This window comes from Lactuca saligna, chromosome 7, assembly GCF_052625555.1.
Source record: "Lactuca saligna cultivar CGN05327 chromosome 7, ASM5262555v1, whole genome shotgun sequence".
Taxonomy (NCBI): Eukaryota; Viridiplantae; Streptophyta; class Magnoliopsida; order Asterales; family Asteraceae; genus Lactuca; species Lactuca saligna.
The window spans coordinates 124,310,773-124,337,872 of NC_136423.1; the positions used below are offsets into that span (position 1 = coordinate 124,310,773).

Here is a 27,100-nt window from a genome sequence, read left to right on the forward strand (position 1 = left end):
ACAATTATGTACATTATCTAATGTGAGTCATCAAATATGCATACATGATCATGAATATCAATCATGACATAAAAAGTGACTATTCAGCCATTCTTCATGACCCAAAGTGCAAATTTCATCACCTCTTTTCGTTTCCCTAGTCTACCCTCGTTCAAAGTAAAGATGGCTACCCTTTGATTAAAGCTAAAGGGTATTTTTGTCACTTTAAAGTATAAAGAAGGAGAGCATCAACTTTATCTTTCCTCCTAATCTCAAAAATCCATCTCTTTTCTAGTGCCAAACACATCAAAATCCAAACAAATGTATAACTTTTAATGCATGATATATAAGTAACGTACACCTTTTGATGCACAATGTATAAGTTGTTTAGGATAATTGCTCTATTAGTAGACAGGATGAAATTACCTCTTTGAGACTTTAAATTTCTGTTACCCAACGGCTGTTTTTATTTTTATTTCCCTTTCTCCTTTCTCTCTCTTTCTCTTTCAACTTTGCTTAAAGAAGCTCTTGATAGTCACAGGAATTACCTATTCCATTCCTTTTTCCATTTCTCACCACTTTTAGAGAGAGAGAGTGTGTGTGTGAGAGAAAGAAAGGGGAAAAGGAGGGGTTTAGCTTCTTCCTTGAATTTGAAGACTCTCTTTGAAGATGTATGATTCTTTGAGCCTACTCACTCTTCAAGTTTCTCAGATTCCATTCACTTTTACATTCCTTTTCAAGAAACTCATTTCCATTCCACCCCATAAATCATTTTGTTTCTTCTACAAATCCTTCCAAACTAATTCCCCATAGAAATTAACAAAAAAACCCACTAAAAATGTTGTCTTTGTTTGTCATAATCATTACACTCTGTTTATCAATTCCTTCGTCTGTTTCAACTGATTTTGATGCCTTGGTCACTCTCAAACAAGGCTTTGATTCTATTCCTTTTGCTTTAGACACATGGAATTCCTCTAATCCTACTTCTGTTTGTTCATGGGTTGGAATCAAATGCTCTCACAACAGAGTAATTTCACTTGATTTGTCAAACATGAGAATCCATGGCTCTGTTTCACCTGTTATTTCGTCTCTCGTCACTCTTACTGAGCTTTCCCTCGATGGCAATAACTTCACCGGGGAAATCAATCTCTCCAATTTGACATCTCTCCGGTTTCTAAACATATCGAATAATGCATTCAGTGGTGGGTTGGAATGGAATTACGCAAACCTGCAAAATTTGGAAGTCCTTGATGCGTACAACAACAATTTGTCGTTTCCACTGCCTACGGGAATCACGAGCCTCAAGAAGCTCAAGTATTTGGATTTGGGTGGCAATTTCTTCTATGGCAAAATCCCGGAGAGCTACGGGAGAATGGTTAGTTTGGAGTATTTGTCACTCGCCGGAAATGACCTCCATGGGAAGATTCCGGCGGAATTGGGGAATCTTACAAATTTGAAAGAGATTTACATGGGTTATTATAATGTGTTTGAAGGTGGGATTCCGAAGGAATTCGGGAAATTAGTCAATTTAGTTCACATGGATCTTTCGTCATGTGAGCTAGATGGACCAATTCCCCCGGAACTTGGAAATTTGCTCTCCATCGACACCATTTTCCTGCACATCAATCTCCTTTCCGGCCCAATTCCGAAGCAGCTCGGGAATCTAACAAGCTTGGTGAATCTTGACCTCTCTGCCAATGCCCTTTCCGGCGAAATCCCAAATGAGCTTGGAAATCTCAAAAATCTTAAGCTCTTGAATCTATTTATGAACAGATTACATGGGTCCATACCGGATTTCGTTGCAGATTATCCAGACCTGCAGAAACTTGCTCTCTGGAGTAACAATTTCACTGGTGTGATCCCAGAGAATCTTGGTCGGAATCGGAATCTTCAAGAGATCGATTTGTCTTCTAATAAGCTCACTGGTACCATTCCTCGTGATCTCTGTGCCTCTAATCAGCTAAGAATCCTGATTCTCCTCAAAAATTTCTTGTTTGGATCGATTCCAGAGGATTTGGGTACTTGTTCAACACTAGTTAGAGTGAGATTAGGGGAGAACTATTTGAATGGTAGTATCCCCGATGGACTCATTTACTTGCCGGAGTTAAATCTACTGGAGTTGCAGAACAACTATTTGTCCGGTAATCTGTCAGATAACCAGAATCCTTCTTCAAGACCTGTTAAACTAAGCCAGCTAAATTTATCATATAATCAACTCTCGGGTACCTTACCATCTTCCCTTTCAAATTTCTCTTCCCTCCAAATCCTTTTACTCACCGGAAACAAATTCTCCGGTCCAATTCCGGCGACAATCGGCCAACTCCACCAGGTATTGAAACTTGACCTAAGTGGGAATTCCCTTTCCGGCGCAATCCCACCGGACATTGGAAACTGTGTTCATCTCACTTACCTTGACTTGAGCCAAAACAATCTTTCCGGCTCAATTCCACTCGAAATTTCAGATATCCGAATTTTGAACTACTTGAACGTGTCGAGAAACTGCTTGAGTGATTCCATTCCGAAGTCCATCGGAACCATGAAAAGTCTCACAATTGCCGATTTTTCATTCAATGATCTCACGGGTAAACTACCCGAATCCGGTCAATTCACGTATTTCAATGCTTCTTCGTTTGCAGGCAACCCTCAACTTTGTGGCCGATTATTGAATAATCCCTGCAATGTTAGCGGAATCAAAGATTCCGCTAACAAAAAGCCTGGAAGGTTCAAGCTTATATTCGCGCTTGGCCTTCTTATCTGCTCTCTAGTTTTTGCAGTTGTCGCCATGGTCAAAGCCAAGTCATTTACAAAATCGGGTACAAATACTTGGAAAATGACATCCTTCCAAAAGCTCGAATTTACGGTTTCTGACGTTCTTGAATGCATTAAAGACGGTAATGTAATTGGCCAAGGCGGGGCGGGAATCGTCTACCACGGTAAAATGCCTAGTGGGACGGAAATTGCAGTTAAAAAACTAGTTGGTTTTGGAAACACGACTCACGACCATGGATTTAGAGCAGAAATCCGAACCCTAGGCAACATTCGACACAGAAACATTGTGAGATTATTGGCATTTTGCTCAAACAAAGACACAAACCTTCTTGTGTATGAGTACATGCGAAACGGGAGCTTAGGAGAGGCAATACATGCAAAAAGTAAAGGAGGGAGTTTAGGGTGGCGTTTAAGGTACAAGATATCGATTGAAGCAGCTCGAGGACTCTGCTACCTTCATCATGATTGTTCACCGTTGATTGTGCATCGAGATGTGAAATCGAATAATATCTTGTTAAATGCGAGCTATGAAGCTCATGTAGCTGATTTCGGGCTCGCAAAGTATTTAGTTGATGGTGGTGCGTCTGAATGCATGTCTGCGATTGCGGGTTCATATGGTTACATCGCACCCGGTATGTAACATCTATTTTTATTTTATTTTACTACAAATGAATCCTACATAATTTTAGGGTTAATTCTTGTTTATACAAGAATACTTTATTTTTTTTTCCCAATCTACATAATAACCAAAAAAAAAACATATAATCAAAAAAATCAGAAAAACAAAAATGTTTTATAGATACACATATAAAATTCCATAATGACGTAGGGCATATACACCTAGAAACCGTTACATATAATAAAAAATCAAATCCAATTGCATAAAAAGCTTTCGAATCCTAAAATTTGTTGGTATATTTAGAAGGTGTAGAGTTAAAATAGGGAAAGTGACGTGTCGCATGAACGACACCCGTGATTTGTGCTACAGAGGTGAGATGAAACAGAGGGCGTTGGATTTGATGCGCACGATAACAGAATTTTATGGGTAACCGCACCGAGTCACTCCTGTCAAAGGTCAGAAAAAATGGACGGTGGGATCCGTCCGGGTCAAAATCTGACACAGACCGCAACTCGACACAAAATCTGATATCAGATCCACGTGTCTACTTGCAGCTTCGTTTCATGCGAAAGCTGATTCACATCCACATCATCTTCCACGTAGTAACCATTATTTAAATCACAGCAATTATTTTTTCAATTTTCTTACATAAAACAAAATAACCAATAGAAATTAAGTTCTTAGTTGTTATTACATTTTAAAGATTTATATTTTTATAATTGTTTAAGCATTAATTAAATGTTTATTATTTTTTTTACAGAATATGCTTACACTTTAAGAGTGGATGAAAAGAGCGATGTTTATAGCTTTGGAGTTGTACTGCTTGAACTAATTACTGGGAAGCGACCTGTAGGAGGATTTGGCGACGGTGTAGATATTGTACAATGGGCTAAAACATTAACGAGATGTCGTAAAGAAGAAGTCGGTTGTATCATCGATTCCAGACTGGCTAATGTTCCTCAAGATGAAGCGATGCACTTGTTCTTTATTGCTATGTTATGTATTCAGGAAAACAGTGTTGAAAGACCGACAATGAGGGAGGTTGTTCAGATGCTCTCAGAATTCCCACGAGACTCAATTCACACTCAAACATCCTCATCTTCAGTTGTTTGTTTTCAACCCAAGAAACTTGATCAAGATAAAACTTACCCGAAGGCTGGACAAGATCTTTTGGTTTAGAAAGATGGGTTTTGTTTGGATTTTCCAAAAATGGTTTTTGTTAATAACATGAAATGTGCAAAAGGGTGTTAAAATTTCGCTCATGTGCTCCTTTATGGATTAGAGTATAGAAAATCAGGGGTAAATTAGTAAATGTAGTCGGGTATTCACGGTGGACTTTTGAGTAGGGTAGATATAAGAGAACCTTGCAGTCTTGATGTGTATTCTTTTTGTTAATATGCATGCGAATGTATGTATTAGTATTTTATGTGCCTTAATGAAACAATGAAAATCAATATTAGTGCTCTTATTGCAAGTAAACTCAAATGACTAATTTATCCATCATCTTGTTGCATCAATTTGGTATATGGTCAATACTAAGATTATATATTCCAACATAATTAAAAATGATAAATAATAAAGGACTTACATACATGCATATTTATGCTTATGTGATGATTATTATCCAATGATAAAACCATTGATTATTCATTGATTTTAGAAGAAAGTCCTTGTGAATGTTATGTTTCTTGATAATTCCTGTTGAATAAAAAACCAAACACTAGATCTTATCTGTCGCTAAATTTTACGTTAAGTAGAAAATTAATAAACAATTGGTGATCCATTGGTAAACGTTTTAATGAACTGATGACATTACTTTTCCTTTCTTTACCTTTTGTTCTGATAAAGAGAATATAGAGGACGATTACTTTCAATGGTTTGTTTATAACCCTAAAGACTTAGTTGGAGAGACATGTTCTAGAATTTGAGATCCTTAAAAGAAAAACAATCTTGGTGACAAGTTGTCATAAAGAAGAGCTAACAGGAGATCTGATGGGAAAAGAGACTGTGTGTATATTTTCTTGATTTGTATTGTGAATGGTGTCTTCGATTATAAAAGCAATTCACTTCCTTTTGTTTTTGTGGTTGAGCTGGTTTCTTATAATAGTAGTAGAAACTATGTTATGCATATTGCTTTTTATTAAAGCTCTATGTGATTCTTGTTATTGTTATGGTTGGATGTTAAAACTAGGGCAATTGCATAAAAGTAATAATTTTTGGTTGTAATATCATTTAAGATAACCACCAACCGTGTTCAAAAGATCAAACTTTCAAATAAGAAATTACGTTTTAGGGGACGAACTTCAAATCCTCTCTGTAATCAAATTACATTTTTTTTAAAAATAATTTTGGTCAGCAGAAATTATGTCGGACAATGAGTACTTCCCCACAATAAAAATAGAAAAACTAGTGTTTTTCTAAAAGATTAAAAATGTAAAACGCACTCTTAAGTTTGTGTATAGAGCAATAAAATACACTTATAGATCAGGAATGGGTTTATATGACTCTCCACATAAAAGTAAACAAGAAAAATAATCGTTACTACAAGATAAAAAAAAATGTAATTTTACCATCTTAAATTTGTGTAAAAAATTACAGTGACAGATAAGGGTCAATATTGTAAAGATTAAGAAGAAAAGTATAAAAAAAAAATACAAAATTTTGTGGTTTTTTGTTCATTGTTGCTTTCCCATCTTATAGAGTGAGATTATTATATATCTTAAATCTTAAAAATCAAATATCTTGCTCTCCCATCTTAATCGGTGAGATGATTACATATCTTACGTATCAAATATCTTAAAAGATGAAATTAGACTTACACAAATTACTCTCTTTTTACATGTTATGCAATTTTTCTTAGACCTTAGAATCCGTCTCTAAAAATCACCTTTCTAACGCTCATTTTGACGCACACGCAAAAAAAATAATAATAATAATAATAATAAATAAAATAAAATAAAGTTGGCCCTTTTCCACTATTTCGTTAAAACAAGATAATCACTTGAGACACTTGATCTCATCTCATATTTTTTTTTTCTGAACGACGAATGAATTAAACAAAAACGACTAGTAAGATTAGATACTACCAAAAATACAAACTAAAAACATTGTAAGAAGAAATAAATCACTCAAACCAATATAAATTAGAAAATTTAAAATGATGCTTGATCCAATTAAACGTTATAAGCAGGATCTTTTTGGCCATTTTTAATGTAGAACACCTCAACTTTTTGAATGCCAACGAGTTACAAGCTTTCATAATCCACCATATTACTGAATAAATCAAAGTTATTCACATCTACTTGTTCCCCAAACCAAGACCTCGAGCCTTGAATAAATCCTCTCTACTTGTTTGCAGCACTCACCAAAAGGATGCTCCAGAACCACTTCCAAGTGCAAATAGAAATTCACAATTCATACCCATATTCCTACTAATATAGAATAATGACATATAGATATCATTAATTACCTCTCTTAATCTCATCTCTCAATTTTGACACTTGCCTTGATCTCTTGTGCAGAAAGCTAAATAGGAACAAGAAGTAGAAGGATACACTACAAATAAAATGATATTTAGTGGTATAGAAAAAGTGTCAATAAAAATCAAAAAAGTGCCACTAAAAACCCCCTGAACAATCAGCGGCACAAGGCAAAAGTGTCACTAAAAGAGCTTCCACTAAAGATCTTTAGTAGTACTTTCTGGTTGTGTTGTTGCAGCCTTATTGAGTTTTAGTGGCATTTTTTAATGCCACTAAAGTCCTTGCAAATTTTAATGGAACTATTTTTATGCCGCTATGTCCATGCTAAAATAAATGTGATATTCATACTTTAATGACCCTTTTAAAAAAAAAATTGTATTAATAAATTTAGTCAAGTTTTTCATTAATTCTAAAAGGAATATAAAATAATAATAATAAATTTAAGATATTAAATGGAAACACAATATCATTATGTCAACTGAACCTTATCTAATAACAATATTCCCAATGTATTTAAAATACAAACGTCTTTAAAAAAATCTAATAAGTCTAAATATTATGCAAGTATCGAAAACATAATACTATCGAACTAATACTTATTGGGGAAAAACACAAAACTTGATTAGCCTCGAACTTTGTATTATTTCTCATCTTGTTTATCCAACTTCCAAGCAATAGCCTATCATGTAACCATAATATATCATAAAAACATATAGAATTATAACCGGTAAACATGACATAAAAAGAAGAGTGACTTCTTTACCTGATATAAAAACAACACTTGCAAAATTACTAAAATGTCTACCTTCCCTTCCTTAGCATGCTTTGAAAAAAATTTGACAATTCCTGCAACCAAAATGATGAATTAAGAATATAATCAAAGCATATAAAACCTGGTGAATAGTAGTTAAGGTGTATAATAACTTACTGTACAAAATTTCTAAACATTGCTTTGCATTTATTCGGTCCTTCAAAAAAAAAACTATTTAATTGTCAAGAGACATAAAAAAAACTTAAGTAAAACCAATGTCACAACTAATGTAATAGGTATTCTATAAATACATATAACTAACAAATAATAAGCAAAAAAATCATTTATTGGAAGTAATGGATATATAAAAGATAGAAATCAGGACCTTCAACATAAAAACATCATCCAATCCACCTGGACATCAAAATGGAAGTACCAGTTCACATAAAAAAAATGCACAAATGTTAGAAATTAAACCAAATGCACATAAATGTTACATATGATTTTAACAACATATATTTAAGATTAAGAATTTTTAAGTAGCTTCAACTGTTTTGGCTTATCTTCAATATCACATAGCAACTTATTGTGGTTATCATTACAGAAAAATAAAATTAGACAACTTTCTCATCAATATGACATATTTGCCCATGTACAGTGAAGTTGACATATATTATGTTGTACAGTCAAGTTGACATATTTTTTCTTAGAGATTTAAGTTGTCGCTTTTGAATCTTTCAAGTCTCATTATTCAACGCCATCTCTTAAAGGCAACAATTGCTAGAATTCAGAGTAATCTTCATGTTAATGAAAAAAATTACATATATACTAAAAAAGGCTAACTTTCTAGAAAAAAAGTGGTGTTTGTTTCAGATATTTCGTCGAGCACTTGTTGTGCATCTCTAGACAAGCAAGATATTCAAATATATAACTTTCAAGTCTATTACATAAATAGTTATTAACCTTCTGAAGGATATATATTTTCAATTCATCATACAATCTATCAAGAAATTAACATATTTTCACCTCTAAAGTATGGAAGTCAAGTAAAAAAGTCAATAACTAGGATACATACCCTTTGTAACAATGAATCCATCGAGTACAAAAACCAATAGCAACTAAAAGGTACCAAGCGAATTTGCATCAAAATACGTTCTTCCAAGTGCTGTAATGATACAAAAAAGTGACAAATCCATTTGGTGTGCACTAGTATAAGCGAAAAGCTTCCACAAAACTCTGATAAATTGTAACATCCTAAAATCAGGTATATCTTCTTGGCCCTTCTTCTTTCCTTATGTTATCAGTTTTAGCCCTTATGTAGTTTGTGTGATAATCGAGTACGTTGGGCGTAATGTTAGTGATTTTATATCATTAAATATTATTTAAGTGTAATAGGATTAAATTTGTTTACCAAAAGTGATTTTGTTGAATATTGAACAAGTTAGGATGGTGTAGGAGTGCACACTTGTTCAAGTTTTTCAAGATTTAAAGTACATTGCTATTTAGGGGTGAAACCCCTAAACGAACGGGGGTCCGGGGGCAGCGCCCCTGGCGGGGTCCAAGGGGCAGAGCCCCTGGCTGGGATCGAGCTGGGGTCCAAGGGGCAGAGCCCCTGGTGGGGTCCAAGCTGCAATATTTGGACTATGTTGCTATATTAAAAATTGCATCAAAAATCCAATTTAGAAAGTTGACCCTTTATTCCATGAGATCCGTTTAATGACAGTTTGATAGTTTTATGACAGTTTGTAACTGCCTGTTGACAGTTTTTAGACAGGATTGATATATCCGTTTTTTGGTCAATATTCTAGTACATGTTGAAGAACATTTACATATACATTCTCAGATTTCATTCTCTGAATTTTATCCAATTGAGTGTTCGATCTGTACCATCGAAATACTTCAATTTGATAGTGAATCACGACTTTCAGAGAATCCAAGCAATCTATTCATCCCTTATTTCTAACACGTAATAGGGAGTACACCGTGCGTACTCGTGAGCGTATTAATGATGCGGAGGATGCCTGTTACGCGGGTTGTACCAAGGTGTACGCGGGGTGTACCAGGCCCAGAATGAAACCCTAATTCTAAATGAGCCCCCTATTTAAAGAACGTTATGGCCTCATTGTTGGCCACCATTTCCAGAGACTTTTCCATCCAAAACCCTAATCCTTGTTGTTGTAGCTAGAGAGTGCCCTTGAGAGCTTGTTGGTGTGTTCTTGAGCCTGAAGAGTGGAAAGGAAGCTTTAGAGAAGAAAGAGTAAGAGCCCAAGCACTTGGATCTGAGCTTAGTAGTGTGATAAGCTTCATTTGGAGGTATAAAGCTTCAAACTTTCTTCCTTTTCTGTTGTGTGTTCTGATTTGGGATATTTTAGGGTTTCTGTCCCAAAAGTTGATGGCTTTATGAGTTGATAAGCTCTAAGAACCTAGATCTGTCCCTTGCTAGTGTATTTCGTGTTATAAGGTCATAAAAATTCAATCTTGGTCAATAAGAACTAGTCGTGCATGGGATATGAGCTTAAGGAAGAAAATGGATGAAGGCTTTGAGTGTTTAAAGCTAAACCAACCATGAAAAGGCGTAAAGTCTTCGACTTTATGGACTAGGAGACTGTAGGAGGTCTAGATCTATATTTTGAGATAAGGTCTTAACTGATTAAGACTATAAGTGAGAAAATAGTGAAACTGGGACGTACGTTGAGCATAAATCCCAATACGCGGGGCGTAGGGTTCGATCAGCCCGATACCAGCAAAGAGGACGAGTACGACCAGCGTAGGGATCTGGTACGTGCAGCATACTCGCGGGCATTGACTTTTGTTAGCTTTTAAGGTTCGGTCAAAAAATGGACTTTTGGACTCACGAAGGGGTAAAATGGTCTTTTACCCTTTTGAGAGAGCAAAAGGGTGGGGGGGTGGTCTAGCTTAATAAGTGCTGTTATTAAACAAGAATTTCTGTTTATGTATTAGACGGAGGCTAGACCGAAGATTTGAGTATGAGATTATTCCGAGATAGTTTGAGGTGAGTTTTCTCACTATCCATTACTTAGAGTGGAATTTATATGTGACCGGTAGGTCTTATGTATTGATGTGAGTTATGTGAATTTATGTGATATGTATATGTTGTATGTTTGGGACCAGAAGGTCAACAAGGTTAAGGCCGGAAGGCAATTAGAGTTATGGCCGGAAGGCAATCATAGTTATGGCCGAAAGGCGGTCAAAGTTTGGGCATGAAGGAAAATCATGTTAGGGCCGGAAGGTCTACCAGAGTTGTGAGACCGGAAGGTACCACTAAAACACGTTGACCGGAAGGTCTTACACAGTTATAGCCTCGAGAGGCTATTTTATATGCATGTGGTATTTTGGGGAACTCACTAAGCATTCGTGCTTACCGTGTTATGTGTTATGTGTTTCGGGTACTTCCCAGGATCGCGGGAAGGCTCCAGCATGATTGTACACACACTTTGGAGATGGAGCTACGATTCTGGATCCTGGATTTGATATAACGTTTTGAAAACTTTTGTTGACTATTATGGTGTTTTATATAAAATGACATGTGTTTTATGAAATTAAAAATGAAATTTTTTTATGAAAAATTATGTCGTTACATAAATACTCAAACGGGAAACATTAAACATGTTAGATTCATTTTAAGAACGAATTAAGGAAGTTATATCGAAATCAAAAGCTAAGAATTAGGATCTATGGAAGAAAATGAGAAGACATTACAAAAAAATGAAGAATAAAAATACGTTGTTGTAGGAATACAATACGGTTGGGAACCACAAAAAGAAGAAACAGAAAACGAAGAAACTAAGTAGTCAATTAGAGTCGGGTATCATACTTATTCGTTGTGGGATAGAGAATAAGATGTAATCAATAATAAGCTATGCAAAGCTTCAACTGGCGATGAGTATTGAGATGGATTTAGTCTGCAATGAGCTTCAACCGGTGAAATGTCTAAGATTTAACTTGCAATCAACGACAAGATGAGACGTAGACGTGATGAGGGTTTTAAAAATAAGAAGGGATTTTGGTTTTAGGGAATATGAATTTTTCAAATGTGGTTTGAGCTTACCTAGGAGCACAAAAGGGTCGAAGAAAAACTTTTAGTTTTGATTGTTGGGGGAATAAGAAGCGAGCAAAAAATTAGAAGGAAATGAATAACGTTGTAAATTAGAATTTTCAATATCATACAGCGACATATAAAAATATAAAAATATAAAAATATGTGCAACTAAAAACCTAATATAGTGGCACAAAAGCAAATATGCCACTATAAGAATGTGCCACTAAATGTAATTTTATTTTTAGTGATATTTCATTTCTCAAAAGTAAAAGCTAAAAAATATATGGTCCACCTCCTCAACCTCAATACTACAAAAAGAACATAAAGAAAATGGTAAAGTAATACCCATTATAGCAAGATTACAAGCGATCGAAACCCGATATAAAAACATCATTCAAACAAAATAATTAATTTATTAGGGAACACAACTTATCCATTTAAAAACCCATGAGATCTCATTATCCATTTAACGTCCTATTTTCATAACAAAAAAATTATTTTTAATCAAGGTAAAACTTCACTTTTATAAAATCTCATTTAAGAAAATCATTTGTTCCAAGATACATTTGTCTAAAAATAAGAGTAATATAATAAGCATGGAATCTCCATGGCTGATAAAGAATGTGTACAGTTACGCCTTCGCCTTCCCACGATCCCCACTAGTACCTTGAATACATTTAATCCACAACTATAAGTCAAATTTAGTGCGTTCCCCCAAAATACAACACACCACAATATACATAAAATGAATGCACAATAGGCCCACAACATAAGACTAGATTTCCCCAGTGCCACAACACGATGACCGGATTACCCCTGGGCCCACATCACGAAGACCGTATTGTCTCGAGTTTGTTGGTCTTCAGCACAAAGAAGCACTGCCTCAACACACCCCACCATAATATTTTGACATATAAAATAAACAAGCAATCAAGTAAACACATAATCACAAACAACTATCTACCCTAGTCTACTTGCTTAACAACTCATTACCGTATAATAGGCCTCATACAGTACACTACCTCGGTACCGGAAGATCCCTAAGGAATGCATAATTATATGTAACAAGAGGTGAGATAGACATTCGAACAACAGATCCCACTCTAGAGCCACAACCAAACAAGGAACATACAAGAAAACCTAGATCAAAAGCTCTCAGGCTATCTGACATGACTACATACAACCCTTAGGGCACTCTACTAGACGATCACCATCCTACTGGTACTCTAACTAGTACACCACTACTCCTATATCCTAACATACATGGATATACACTACAATACATGGTATAATGAGGAAACTCACCTGAATCGAAGACTCAAGAAACACAACAACAAGCTCACTCCCTGCATTGACTGCTCCTGCATACAGACTAGCATCAAACCAAGGTGGAACCTTAATTAATATCCCAATTCCTTCAAGTTTGATACAAGGTCAAACTAGTCAAAAGTCAACGGTCACCATGCCTTAAAGGAATAAAAAATTAAACATTATAAACAAATGGAAAGATGTACATTACCTAAAAAGAATTTAGAATAAAATTAAGGAAACTAAAAACTTGAACTTAAAAATATTTCACTCTTTTTTTTTTCACATGATTAGATTTCACACCGAGGAAGCTCTAATGAAATCATCACCTAGACAATAGTTTCAATACATTTATTGTAGATTCAGAATTTATATTTAATAAGTCAAACCAAGCTTTAGTAGATAACTTTTACGCCAAATTAAATTTTTGAAAACGATGTATTTTTAAAAATAATTTCATGAAAATTCGCTTATAAAAACTTAGCTTGACCGACCCCTCCTTTTTTTTTTCAAACTCGTCCAGTAAATGCGGTAAGCTCCATTATGGACAGAAAATCCAAGTTTATCCCTATGATTCCATTATCGAGGGATCTTTCTCATTGTACCACACATCTTCTTTGTCTTGATCAACTCTTCAGATTTAACTTGATTGGTTCTTGATTTTGACTTGAACTTGACTTTGATTTGACTTTGATTTGACTTTGAATTTTACATTTCTTCAAGTTGCTTGATGTATCTATAACATTCGGGATTAATAAGGTACTAATAATAGTATTATTAGCTTAACGAATGGGAATTGATTTGGGCTTGGACCATTAGATCCTTATGATTAGGTTGAGAAGTGTCGTACGCAGGGCGTATTATGCCAAGTATGCTCAGCGTACTCGTGAGATGAAGATGTGCATGCCATGCACGTATACCTAGTGTACCAAAGGGTACGCACAGCGTATGTATGCAGATTCTAAAACCTTAAAGTTTAGGGTTTGATCCCTATATAAAGGACCTTATGTTGGATAAGGTGTCTAAGTTCATAACTTATTTGGTATATACTTGACCCGACCCGGCATGGTCCATTTGGGTTGCATTTCATCCAAACTATTTATGGATAATTTTATGAGAGTTATACACATATTATTATTAATATATTATAAGTTATAATATATTAATATGAAGTCATGTTATTTAATTAGTCTTAGTCTTAAATTAATTATGAATTAATTTAGAGATTAAAAGGAAGACTAATTAGATTGTGGGCTATTGATTTTATATGGTGTGGGCTAACACCCATTTGTTAATCGGCTAGGCTTGTATGGAAGTCCATGGATGATCCATGGAGCTTTTAACCCATGGATCCTTGGAAAAGGAAAGGTCATGGGTTATTAGGGTTTCACCCTAATCATGTACACTATATAAGCATGCTTATGTTGCATGAAATAGCCACTAGTGTGTGTGTTTGTGTGTGGCCGAAAATTGTAGTGTGTATACACTCTCTCAAAGTTTTCCAAGAGTTTGTGGTGATTTGTGATTCCATTTGAGGCATTCACACTATTGGTGCTTGGCCCTCAAACTCCTTAAGAACCAAACTCATCAAAAAGGTATATAATCTCTTCTAACTCTTTTATGTTTAAAAGTTCCCCATGCCATGTTAGATAGGTTATGAACCTTGGAAAATTGTTATTTTGCATGTATTTAGACAAACATAGATCCAAGGTTTATTAGGGTTGCATGCACACTTAGGAAGTGTTAGATTGCTCAAAACCCAACAGTGGTATCAGAGCCTAGGCTTGCTTGTTTGATACTTGATGCAAAATAGTGAAAAAAGTCAAAATCTTTGCTGTCTGCATGATGGAATCGCCGAGTCCATGGGGGGACTCGACGAGTCCAAGGCAAAGTTCAACCTACTCGGCGAGTAGATTCGTGCACTCGGCGAGTAGAAGGTTCAGAATGCAGATTTTCGACTTTTGCCGCTGGAAATGGACTAGAAACTTTACCCCAAACTGTTTTGATGTTTTAAAACTTATTTTGGTTGGTGTAATGGTTGTTCTAATCTATTTACAATAGCATATATCAAAATTTCATGCTTTGTATGTGTTCATATAATTTTGAAACTTTGATAATCATGTTCATGTTCTTATGAATTTAGAAGATGATAGGAATTATTTGCTGAATTGTTTAGGATTAATTCTTGATCATTTATGTGTTTTAATGGAGTCCATAATTTGTCCTCAAGTTATGGATATCCAAAGGTCACATTTCTTTAACACACATAAAAAACACATAAGTTACATAAAATGAAGAGTCTTCATTTTATGAACCTTTAATTCATAAGTTATGAAATGAAAAGTTTTGAAGAGTTACAAAACTTGTCCTCAAGTTTTGGAATTTGGAAAAGTTTCACACACTTTAATAAACTTTAATTCCAACACTTAGAATTTTAAAAGTTAAAATTCAACACTTATACTATTTATAACATTAATGGTTAATTATATATATATATATATATATATATATATATATATATATATATATATATATATATATATATGTATGTATGTATAAGAACAAGTCGTTTTACCATTAGTAGGCCTCATTCACGAAGCCGGTCTATAAGGTGGGTATAAGGTTGTTGCCTATAAAATGGCGACTTAATGGGTGTATACTCTCACCCACCGCTTGCTTGACTGGTGGAGGGTCGTTAGCCGAACGGGTAAAATAAAGACTTATAAATTCTCATTAAGTATGATGAATATTATAAAGTAACTAAACCTTTTATTTAATTCCTAATCTTAGTTACTTTAGGAAAAACGTGAACATGGTGCTAATCCATGGAATTCACACTTTGTACCTTACCAAGTCGTTGGTGGAGCATGTGTGGTTAACCAGCACACTAACTTGGACTAGTAAGTATCACGAAGGGTGATTTAATGTTTGTCATAGATCAATGGAGCGTGTGTGGTTAACCGGCACATTGATTAGGTGATAATATTAAGGGTACCAAGTGAATTGGCATGGTTATTCACACCTTGTTTTGTGATCCTCGGCATCCCAGTCACAAAACTTGAAGGGCACAATCGAGATTGAAACATGCCATTGAAAAGTTCAATGAATCTCAAAAGAATCTAGGAATTTCAAATCCAATTAAAACCTAATAAATCATTTTGTTTTCGTGGTGGAAATTGGTGAATCGTCATTCACCTACCTTTCAAATATATTATTACTTAGATTACGGCATCCCTCTTCTAAGTATAATATATTGTGATTGGATCCTAGCCTGAATATTACATTTGGGTGTCTTATTAAGGACTCTATATATCTAATCTAAACTTAATTTCTTCTTTTAGATGTCTTCCAACACTAATTCTTCGGGCTCTAACCCAATTGGTTCTTTCTCTCTCATGAATCTTTGTGGGAGAGTCATCTTTGATGGTTCCAACTTCATGGACTGGATAAGGAACATCAGGATGGTAACTCGTTATGAGGACAAGGAATATGTCCTCGATAAGGAGTTAAAAGAGCTTGATGAGTCTACTGCTACTCCTGAGGAGATCGCTGAATTCAGGACACATGAGAGAGATGTTACTAAGGTGGCATGTATCATGATGGGCACGATGACAGCCGAGCTCCAAAAGTCCTATGAGGACTTCTACCCTTTTGAGATGCACCAAGACCTGATGGAAAGGTACCATCAGAGTGCTCGTCAAGAGCGGTATGAAATAATCTCCTCCATGATAACAACCCGCATGAAGGATGGTGAATCCGTCACAGCCCACATGCAAAGGATGCAAAGGTATGTGGACCGTTTGCTGAAGCTGAATGTAAACTTCACTGAGGAGTTGGCAATTGACATCATTTTGCACTCCTTACCTTCTTGTTATGACTATTTTCGTATGACATATCATATGAACAAGGAGAAAGTTACCCTTAGCAAGCTTCAAGGACTCTTGAAGACCGCTGAAACCGATCTTAAGGGCAAGTCGGTTGTTACCTCTACTACTCCTACTCCAACATCTACCCCTGTTTTGGCTATCGGGCAAGGCAAAGGGAAAAAGAGGAAGCACCCTTCGAAGGGTACCAAGGGATAGTCTCTTGAAGGCTCCTCATCAAGGACCAAGAGCGGTTCTGCCACTCCTTCTGCCATTCCCAAGGATGCTGATTGCTACTATTGCCAGGACAAGGGGCACTGGAAGTGAAACTGCTCAAAATACTTGCAGGATCTGAAGGATGGGAAAGTGAAACCCACCCACGCAGGTATTTACACAATATTGTCTAATAACTCACCATATTCTAACTCTTGGGTGCTTGATACAAGATGTGGTATTCACATATGTTCTGATTTGCAGGGCCTAAGAAGAAGTGAGGATGTGGAGCATGGGAAGATAAACTTGATCATGGGGAATAGGAAGGCTTCACCTGTTTCCAAGATTGGAGTTTATACTTTGTTGCTGAATAATGGTTTAAAATTAGATTTCAATAAATGTGTGTACTCGTCTGAAATGGTGAGGAATATTATTTCCTTTCATGCTTTGTACAAACCTTTTCGTTTGATAATGAATGTGGTGGTATTAATGCTTTCTTTAAAAATGTGTTTTATTTTAAAGCATTACCTTGTGATGGTGTGTATGAAACTGTGTCGATTGTAGACAACTTAGGAAATAATGTGTTGTACATTGATTATTCTACTAGCCTAGATAAAGCATCATTGTGGCATTGTCGTCTTGGACATGTAAACAAGAAACGCAGAGGCCAACTCCAAAAGAGTGGAGTCTTGGAGTCATTCGACCTTAAATCGGATGATAGTTGTGAATCTTGTCTACTTGGAAAGATGACAAAATCACCCTTCACTGGAACTTGTGAAAGGGGTGAAGGTTTGTTGGACCTAATACATACTGATGTATGTGGACCATTCAAAACCGCCACAAGGGATGCTAATCGGTATTATGTGACTTTTATTGATGATTTTAGTAGATATGGGTATGTCTACTTAATCAAACATAAGTCAGAAACCTTTGAAAGGTTTAAGGAATTCAAACAGGAAGTAGAAAATCAATTGGGTAGGAAAATTAAGATGCTTTGATCCGATCGAGGTGGTGAGTATCTTAGTACCGAGTTCCTTGACTATCTTAAGGAGTGTGGGATTGTCTCACAATTGACTCCTCCCAGGACACCACAGCTAAATGGTGTAGCTGAGAGGCGTAATCGAACCTTGTTAGACATGGTTCGCTCCATGATGAGTCGAGTTTCGCTACCAATCTCTTTTTGGGGGTATGCCTTAGAGACTGTCGCCCATATCCTTAATCTAGTCCCTAAAAGAAGGTTACCAAAACACCTTATGAGATGTGGACTGGGAAGGTTCCCAATTTGGATCACATCAAAATTTGGGGTTGCGAAGCTTTCGTGAGGCGTGAAACTCATGATAAGCTTGAACCCCGAAGTGAAAGGTGTATTTTCATCGGCTACCCACAAAAATCCTTCGGTTACCTCTTCTACAAACCCAGTGAGAATGTGGTCTTTGTAGCACGAAGAGGGGTCTTTCGTGAGAGAGAATTTATATGCCAAGGAGACAGTGGGAGGCAAATTGATCTTAAAAAATTCAAGAATCAATTGGTGAAGGAACCTCAGACACTAGCAATCAACCTGAGGAGGAAACTCCTGTTGATCCAGCTGACGAGTCTGTACCTCCGAGGCGTTCCACACGGGTTAGGAACACACCTGTGTTTTATTATGGTTTTCATATTACTACGGAAGGTGATACATTTATATAGTACACTGGTAAATTTGGATGAACCTAGCAGTGTTAAGGAAGCCATAGCAGGCCCGGAGTCTGCTAAATGGAAGGAGGCTATGGATAGCGAGATACAGTCCATGTATGACAATCAAGTCTGGAACTTGGTTGACCATGTACCAGGCCGTAAAACAGTCGGGTGAAAATGAATCTTCAAGAAGAAGACCGACATGGAAGGAAAAGTGCATACTTATAAGGCTCGACTGGTTGCGAAGGGTTTTACTCAGACTCAGGGCATTGATTATGATGAAACCTTCTCGCCGGTAGCAAAGATTAAGTCTATTAGGGCTATGCTAGCCATTGCTGCATTTCATGATTATGAAATATGGCAAATGGATGTCAAAACTGCTTTTCTTAATTGAAAGTTGGCTGAGGATGTGTACATGAATCATCCAGAGGGTTTTGTCAGTGCGGAGTACCCTAATAGAGTATGCAAGCTTGAGAAATCCATTTATGGATTAAAACAAGCATCTCGTAGCTGGAATCTTTGTTTCGATGAGAAGGTCAAAGAGTTTGGCTTCTCGAGAAGTGAAGATGAGTCTTGCGTGTATGTCAGAGCTAGTGTGAGTATAGTTAGCTTCTTGGTATTGTATGTGGATGACATACTACTTATAGGAAATGACATCCCAACCTTGCAGGAGGTTAAGTCCTGGCTTGGGAAGTGCTTTGCTATGAAGGACCTAGGGGAAGCTGCCTATATCCTAGGGATAAGGATATTAAGAGAAAGGAGTAAAAGACTAATTGGACTTAGTTAGAGTACCTACTTGGATAAGGTGTTGAAAAGGTTCAACATGCAGAATTCCAAGAAAGGAGATTTACCGATCCAAAGCAACACCAAACTAAGTAAGACTCAGAGTCCGAGTACAGAGGCAGAGATAGCTGAGATGAGCCAATTACCTTATGCTTCCGCTGTTGGCTCGATCATGTATGCTATGACTTGTACCCGCCCTGATGTGGCTTTTGCTTTGTCACAACTAGAAATTTTGTGCCTTGTAATCACTAAACTCAAGTAAAATGTTGAATCAAAAACTTAAAAACATGTGTGATGCTTATTAAATGACATCAAAAACTTCGATCAAATACATCATGCAAGTGCTACAAATAGTCAACAACCAATTGGAAACCCTAGAAGTCCTCGTTTAAGTCCATTTTGGACTAGGACTTCCTTATTGGACCCAAATGGACCAATAAGCTTCCAATTTGACTATCATGGGCTTAGAACCGTTAAATGGGCTCTAATTGGACCCACATTCATTTATTTCAACATTTTGGGCCATATTGGGCCTAGGATGAAATAAATTAAATATTATGAACCATAATTAACTTAAACTAGCCCAACAAAGTATAAAAATCACACTTATATCTTACAATCATCAAACCTAACTCTAATATTGGGCTTAGGGGCATTAAAGCCCAATACTCTCTTTTCTTTCCAAATTTCGGCCCAAGACAAGCCCAAGAGGAAGAAGTTGACTTATGGATTGCTACCTCATTATTACCCCTTGGATCTCCATGCACTAACTCATGTCTCCATGCACACATCACCTCACTCACTTCTCTTCTCCCTCCCTCTTTTTCCTTCGGCCGAAAGCACCCACACACACACACACACACACACACTTCCATCATTTTTGCTTATCAAACACTCTCAAGAACACCCTCCACTCTCTTCACTAAATTTCGAAGATTCAAGAGCATTCCAAGGAGAATCCTTCACAAAAATCATCATCTAGGTAATTTGAAACTTGGATCCATACTTTAGACTTCTTCTTATATCCAAAAATGTCTCCTTAACTCATATGAAAGCATAATCTTGTGTCTTAGAACCTCTCAAACTCGAGATCATCAAGAAAAGGTTGCTTAGGCCGAAAATCACCAAATTTTCTTCCATCCTTTCTTCAAAAACCGAATCAACATCCAAAGGTGAGCTTCATACCCCCTTATTTTCGGTTTTTATAAGTTTTTGTGGGGGAGAATATTAGCAAAGGTGTAGATCTTACATTATGTGTATGCCTTGTATGATTTCTATGCTTATATGTGTGTTTGGTATGATTATGATGTTGGATCTAGTCATAAATCACTAAAAACCGAGATATACCTTATGTTAAATGATACTAATATAAAACATACTACTACATACAAAGTATACCAAGAAAATTAGCTAAGTGGCTTAATAATACATACTTTGGGCTAAAAACTCATTTTTTTAGACATAAATGTTAAAAATACAAAGTTGAAGGGCCCAAAATGAAATATTTCGAAATCTGATGGGTGAGATGAGTCAAAACAGTTTCCATAATGTATTTTCTGAAAATATACTCTTTTGGAGGATTAAAAACATAAATTTCAAGCTTAATGGGCTAAAAATGACAATTTCGGCCCAATAGGGCCCATTATGCGAAAATTTCTGTTTTGGAGGGCCAAAACTGTGTTTTTCTATAAAACAGTGGACTACTAGTGTTACAAGTACTTTTCAAAGGTTTAAAATGCTTTTCAAATTTAAAAAGGACCAAAGTTGCAAAAATTTTCCAATTGGGGCCAAAATTGTAAAAACTACGAAAAAGAAGGGTTATAACCGAGAAAACTGCAATTTCAGGGACTTAAACCGTTTTCAATGAAAAATATGTTGAAAAATATTAATTTCAATAATTTTTGGTGTTAAAATTTCAAGAATAATGATTTAAGGACCAAACCGGAAAGTTATTTAATTAGAGGGTGGAAAAAGTAAAATTTTCAAACAATGAGGGGCTGAAAACAGAAAACGTTCAAGGCTAATTCAATACACGCAACTTGATCAAATATTGGCACCGCGACTACCGACACAATACACAACAATACCAAAAATCGTTGTTAAACGAATTGATTCGGTCTCGAATCAATAATAATCCGAAACTACTAACACAACGATAACTCGACTCATACACGAAAACATTTGGTAATTCAACACACACGTGAGAGTGCACAGACGTCTACGCACCATCTTTGGGCCCCAAAGTGTAAAATCTTGTTTGTTGGGCCTGGCTAGCCCAATGACCTGATCTTAAGGCCCAAAGACTTCTACGTTACGAGTTGTTGGGTCTTACATGATCTAACACAGCGTAAAAGGACTTTCAATGGCATTTACACTATTGGTCCCCAAGGGTCCTATGGTATTGCTAGTAAAGTCGGTATTTTATGCGAGGCGGGTCAAGGGCCCCTCGTACCTTTTTTTATCCCCAACCGGTTAATGGAGTTATCGGGGTCTTCGTGTCCTCTTTCTCTTCGGATGTGAGATTACTCGAAGTCAGGGTGGTCGGATATCGTGATTAGTACGGACGACGCCTACGGGATCGTTAGTATAGTTATAAATGGGTCGTTTGTGTAACGCGTGTTTATAGCAATTAATCATGCGCAAAAATAATCCGATGTCGCCTGGGATTAATGACTTCACGCGCTGCAACGGTTTTATCTTTAACTTCATGGAATTCAAAGAATTAGGAAAACATCGGGTTTTCCTAGGGTTTTTCAATACACACGTTTTTCAAAATGTACACAATTTTGATGAACATTTTTCTTACAACTATAGAAACAAACAAGCATACCTATGGATCTTCGCAAACGTTTTCAAAAGCTCTTTTCAGAAAATATCGGATTTTCTGGTGGTTTTCAAAATGATACAAAACATTGCTTTTCAAATACCGCTTATGAACTCACCAACATTTCACATGTTGACGTTTTTTTTTTCAAAATACTTGTATTCTCAGGTAACCAGTGATTCAAAGGAAAAATGTACCCAGTGATGGCTTGCAGTTTACTTATTAACGAGTCGAACAATTTATTTTTGGGAATGTAATGTTTAAACAATGTACTTCATGTAAATCTTATCGGTTGTACTATATTAATGCATGGTGACGAATGTTGTTATGTTCCATATATATTCAATGTTATGGTATTCAATTAAGTCACGACAGCCCTCGGACGTTTCCGCCGTCTGGTTCAGGGGTGTGACAGGTCGGTATCAGTGCTTTGTTTATAGTGAACTAGCATGTCGAGCCACACATTGATATGCAACTATAAACCAAAAAGAGGGACTAACATAACTCTGAACAAAACAAGTAAATAAAACACCCTTGCTTGCATTAGGAATAGGGACATAACGCCGAACCAAACACAGTAATGCTAGTATCTCGGTTAATTCGGGACTGTTCCTAGTGATACCAAGGAGGGAATGTAGCCTGATCAACTACCTTCTCTCCAAAGTAAAACTAACACACGTCTTGATGAGATCGGGATAGCTAGGGAACCTAAAACTATACCCATCTACCTCCGAAAAGAGAACGCCTGTTTAGCTTGTGCAATAGCAGTAGCGTCATAGGAAAGTGATAGCTTATTCGTATACTTTCTCCCAGTCTTCATGGAGGGAGAGCATCAGGGAATTCAGTTTCACCAAGCCCTAGGGGCACACGGGATACTCGAAGACGAACCAGAAGGGAATCAAGAGGGAGTCCACGGCGTTGAACCTGATGAGTACATGGACACCGACTACGAGTTCGAGGAGATCGACGATGACATGGAGGAGGATCAGGCCCCGGACATGGATCACGTCGCATCTCCTGTTAGCGAAGTGCAACAGGATCACCACGTCCCACCAGTGAATCCTGCGAGGGAGAATCGCTCCCCAGAAGCCGAGATTGCCGACTTGCGGCAACAACTGTTCTCCATGGAAGCACGTGTCGTGCAAGCAGAGCATGAGAGGGATGAGGTCATTGTAGACATGACTGAGATGGCTCAGCTGTTGGCTCAGCACTTCGGCATATGATTTCACCGTTATAGTAGGACGCAGCTCATCGCGGTTAGGGATAGACTTATCATAGTAGGTCATTAGGAACTATGCTATGTACTCTGACTCTATGTTTAAGTGACCACACTACTCATAGAGTCGTTATGCTGTCGAATTAGTGTCACTCATGTATGCTCTTACGAGCAAAATTTTCATGTATCAAATGCGGATAATATTAATAAAATTTTACGTGTTTTGTTACGATATTACAAATTGCTATGTGTTGAGAAATTATGATTGAATGGTCAATGGTAGTAGTGTTTAAGTTCGTACCATGCACCTAGTCAGTAGGATCACGACCTCACAGAAACCACATACCCTCAACATCTTTCCGTTTTGTGATAGAAAGATGCCTCTCCGACCTACTCGTGGAAACTCAGGACCAACCCCACCTGAAGTTGACTCAGCCGCGTTCCAGGCAGCTGTATCTGCAGCCGTCACTGCAGCGATTGCACAAATTCATCAAGGGAACAATGGAGGAGTCAATGGGCAAGGAGCCGGAAGTTCGAACAACGGAATGAATCAAGGACCCACCAAGACATGTACCTACAAGGACTTCACAAACGCCAAACCACGAACTTTTAACGGCAATGGAGGGGTGATCACTTTGAAGCGATGGATCGAGAAGGTGGAATCGGTATTCGAGATATACGATTGCCCTGAGCAGATGAAAGTGAAGTTCGCGGCCTGCACTTTTGTGGATCAAGCGCTCACCTGGTGGAACGGACATGTGGAATCCATGACGCTCCCTGTAGCCAACTATATGCCGTGGGCAGAGATGAAAGAAATGTTAATGGCTGAGTACTACCCACGAGGCGAAATACAGAAGATGGAGCAAGAGCTATGGAACCTCACTGTGCAAAATGCGAATATCGATGCCTACATATCGAGATTTAGCGAACTATCTCTGTTGTGCCCGGGTATGATCACCTCGGAAGGAAAGAAGATTGAGCGATTCATCTGGGGACTAACATCACCCATTCAAGGGAATGTGATAGCTGCAAACCCCGAAACATTTGATAGTGCGAAAAGATTGGCAAAGAAGATGTATGACCATAACAACAAGAAAGGAGAGAAGCCAGCAGAGACTGTGAAGAAGAAGGAAGGTGATGGCAAGAAGGGAAAGAAAAATAAGAGGAAGGGGCGCCAGGGCCCTGAGACCTCTAAAAAGCAGCAGACAGTGGCAGTTAACGCTGTCACCGCACCGGTTCCAGCCGCACCACATGCTCCAGCCTCAGCTGCTTCAAATGCTTCAAGACCCTATTTCGGTAATCTTCCCAAATGTAATAAGTGCGGTCTCCATCATCACGGCGAATGCAGGGAACTCCATTGCACCAGTTGCAACCGAAGGGGACACACTGCAAGATACTGCAGGACTTATCCTCCCCAGAATCAAAATCAGGGAAACAACCACAACAACAACAACAACAACCACCGCAATAACAACAACATCAATGCCGGTGGCAATAACGCAGGGCCTAGCCACACCTGCTTAGGGTGTGGGAGGACTGGACACATCCGCCGAGACTGCCCTAACAACAACAATTCAGGAAACAGAGGAGCAGGAAGGATGCTGACTATGGGTCAGGGTGAGGCAGTTCAGGACCCCTCTGTTGTTACCGGTACATTTCCCTTAAACCACACTTATGCATGCATCTTATTTGACACCGGAGAGGAGCGAAGTTTCGTAAGCAATAAGTTTAAGCAATTATTAAAACAGTTGCCCCAAAAGTTAAATGAAACCTATACGGTGGAAATGGCCAATGGGAAAACCGAATCCACTGGGGAAATCTACATCGGATGTACCCTAACCCTTAACCAATGCGTCTTTCAAATAGACCTAATGCCACTGTCAATTAGGAGTTTCGATGTGATTATCAGCATGGATTGGTTAAGCCCCCACCATGCTGAGATTATGTGCCACGAGAAGGCCGTTCGCCTTCGTCTCCCAAATCACGAAACCCTGGTAATTTACGGAGACAAACCCAGCATGGATCTTCGCCTCATCTCGTGCATCAAGGCACAAAAACATCTACGAAAGAACAACTTGGCGTTCTTGGCTCACATAGTGGATAAGACCAAGGAAAAGACTAACATCCAAGATATTCCGGTAGCGTGTGAATTTCCAGACGTATTTCCTGAAGATCTTCCGGGAGTACCCCCAGAGAGATAGGTTGAGTTCAAAATCAACCTCGTTCCAGGAGCAACTCCTCTCGCTAAATCACCCTATCGGTTGGCTCCTGCTGAAATGCAGGAATTGTCCAGCCAACTTAGTGAGCTTCTGGACAAGGGATTTATCCGACCTAGCTACTCGCCATGGGGAGCTCCAGTGCTCTTTGTTAAAAAGAAGGATGGATCTTTTAGAATGTGCATCGATTACAGACAGTTAAATAAACTCACTGTTAAAAACCGCTACCCACTTCCACGAATCGATGATCTATTCAACCAGCTCCAAGGAGCTAGTTATTTTTCTAAAATAGATCTATGGTCCGGATACCACCAACTCAAAGTCCGGGAAGAGGATATTCCAAAAACCGCTTTCTGAACTCGCTACGGACATTATGAATTTGTCGTAATGCCCTTCGGTCTAACGAATGCCCCTGCCGCATTTATGGACCTAATGAATCGAATCTGCCGACCGTTCCTCGACAACTTTGTCATTGTTTTTATCGATGACATTCTCGTCTATTCTCGAAGCAAGGAAGAGCATGACCAACATCTTCGACAAGTCCTATAAACTCTGCGATCAGAAAAGCTTTACGCCAAACTCTCCAAGTGTGAGTTCTGGCTACGGAGTGTGAACTTCCTAGGTCATGTAGTCAGCCAAGATGGAATCCATGTGGATCCCTCTAAGGTCAAAGTTGTAGAAGGATGGGCAATCCCGACAACGCCCACATAAATTCGTCAATTCTTGGGTCTAGCAGGCTACTATAGGAGATTCATTCAAAACTTCTCTAAGATCGCCAAGCCACTTACCTCGCTTACGCAAAAGGGCGTACCATTCAAATGGATAGACAAACAAGAGATTGCGTTTTAGACCTTGAAACAAGCTCTCTGTAGCGCACCTGTACTATCTCTGCTTGAAGGAACGAAAGATTTTGTAGTCTACTGTGACGCGTCAAATTAGGGCTTAGGTTGCGTTCTCATGCAACGTGGGAGAGTGATAGCCTACGCATCCCGCCAACTAAAGACGCATGAAGTAAACTATACGACCCATGACCTAGAGTTGGGAGTTGTAGTCTTTGCCCTAAAGATTTGGAGGCATTACCTTTACGGTACGAAGTGCACCGTCTTCACGGATCACAAGAGTCTCCAACACATCTTGAACCAAAAGGAGCTGAACATGAGACAACGAAGATGGGTTAAATTGCTAAACGATTATGAGTGTGAGATTAAGTACCACGCAGGAAAGGCCAACGTGGTAGCTGATGCATTAAATCGGAAGGAGTACTCTAATCGTCGTACGAAAACTCTCTCCATAACCATTCAATCTCACCTGGCCACTCAAATTGCAGTAGTCCAGTCAGAGGCCAT

At 37.8% G+C, this 27,100-nt stretch overlaps 1 protein-coding gene across 1 annotated transcript; it reads left to right on the forward strand.

Moving 5' to 3' along the window:
• Positions 1 to 463: 463 nt before the first annotated feature.
• On the forward strand, positions 464 to 4,846 carry LOC145004244 (uncharacterized). Its single transcript, XM_078963136.1, has 2 exons — positions 464 to 3,380; positions 4,128 to 4,846. Exons 1-2 carry the CDS (start codon positions 818 to 820, stop codon positions 4,544 to 4,546), a joined length of 2,982 nt encoding a protein of 993 aa, XP_078819262.1. The 5' UTR covers positions 464 to 817; the 3' UTR covers positions 4,547 to 4,846.
• The last annotated feature ends 22,254 nt before the right edge of the window (positions 4,847 to 27,100 follow it).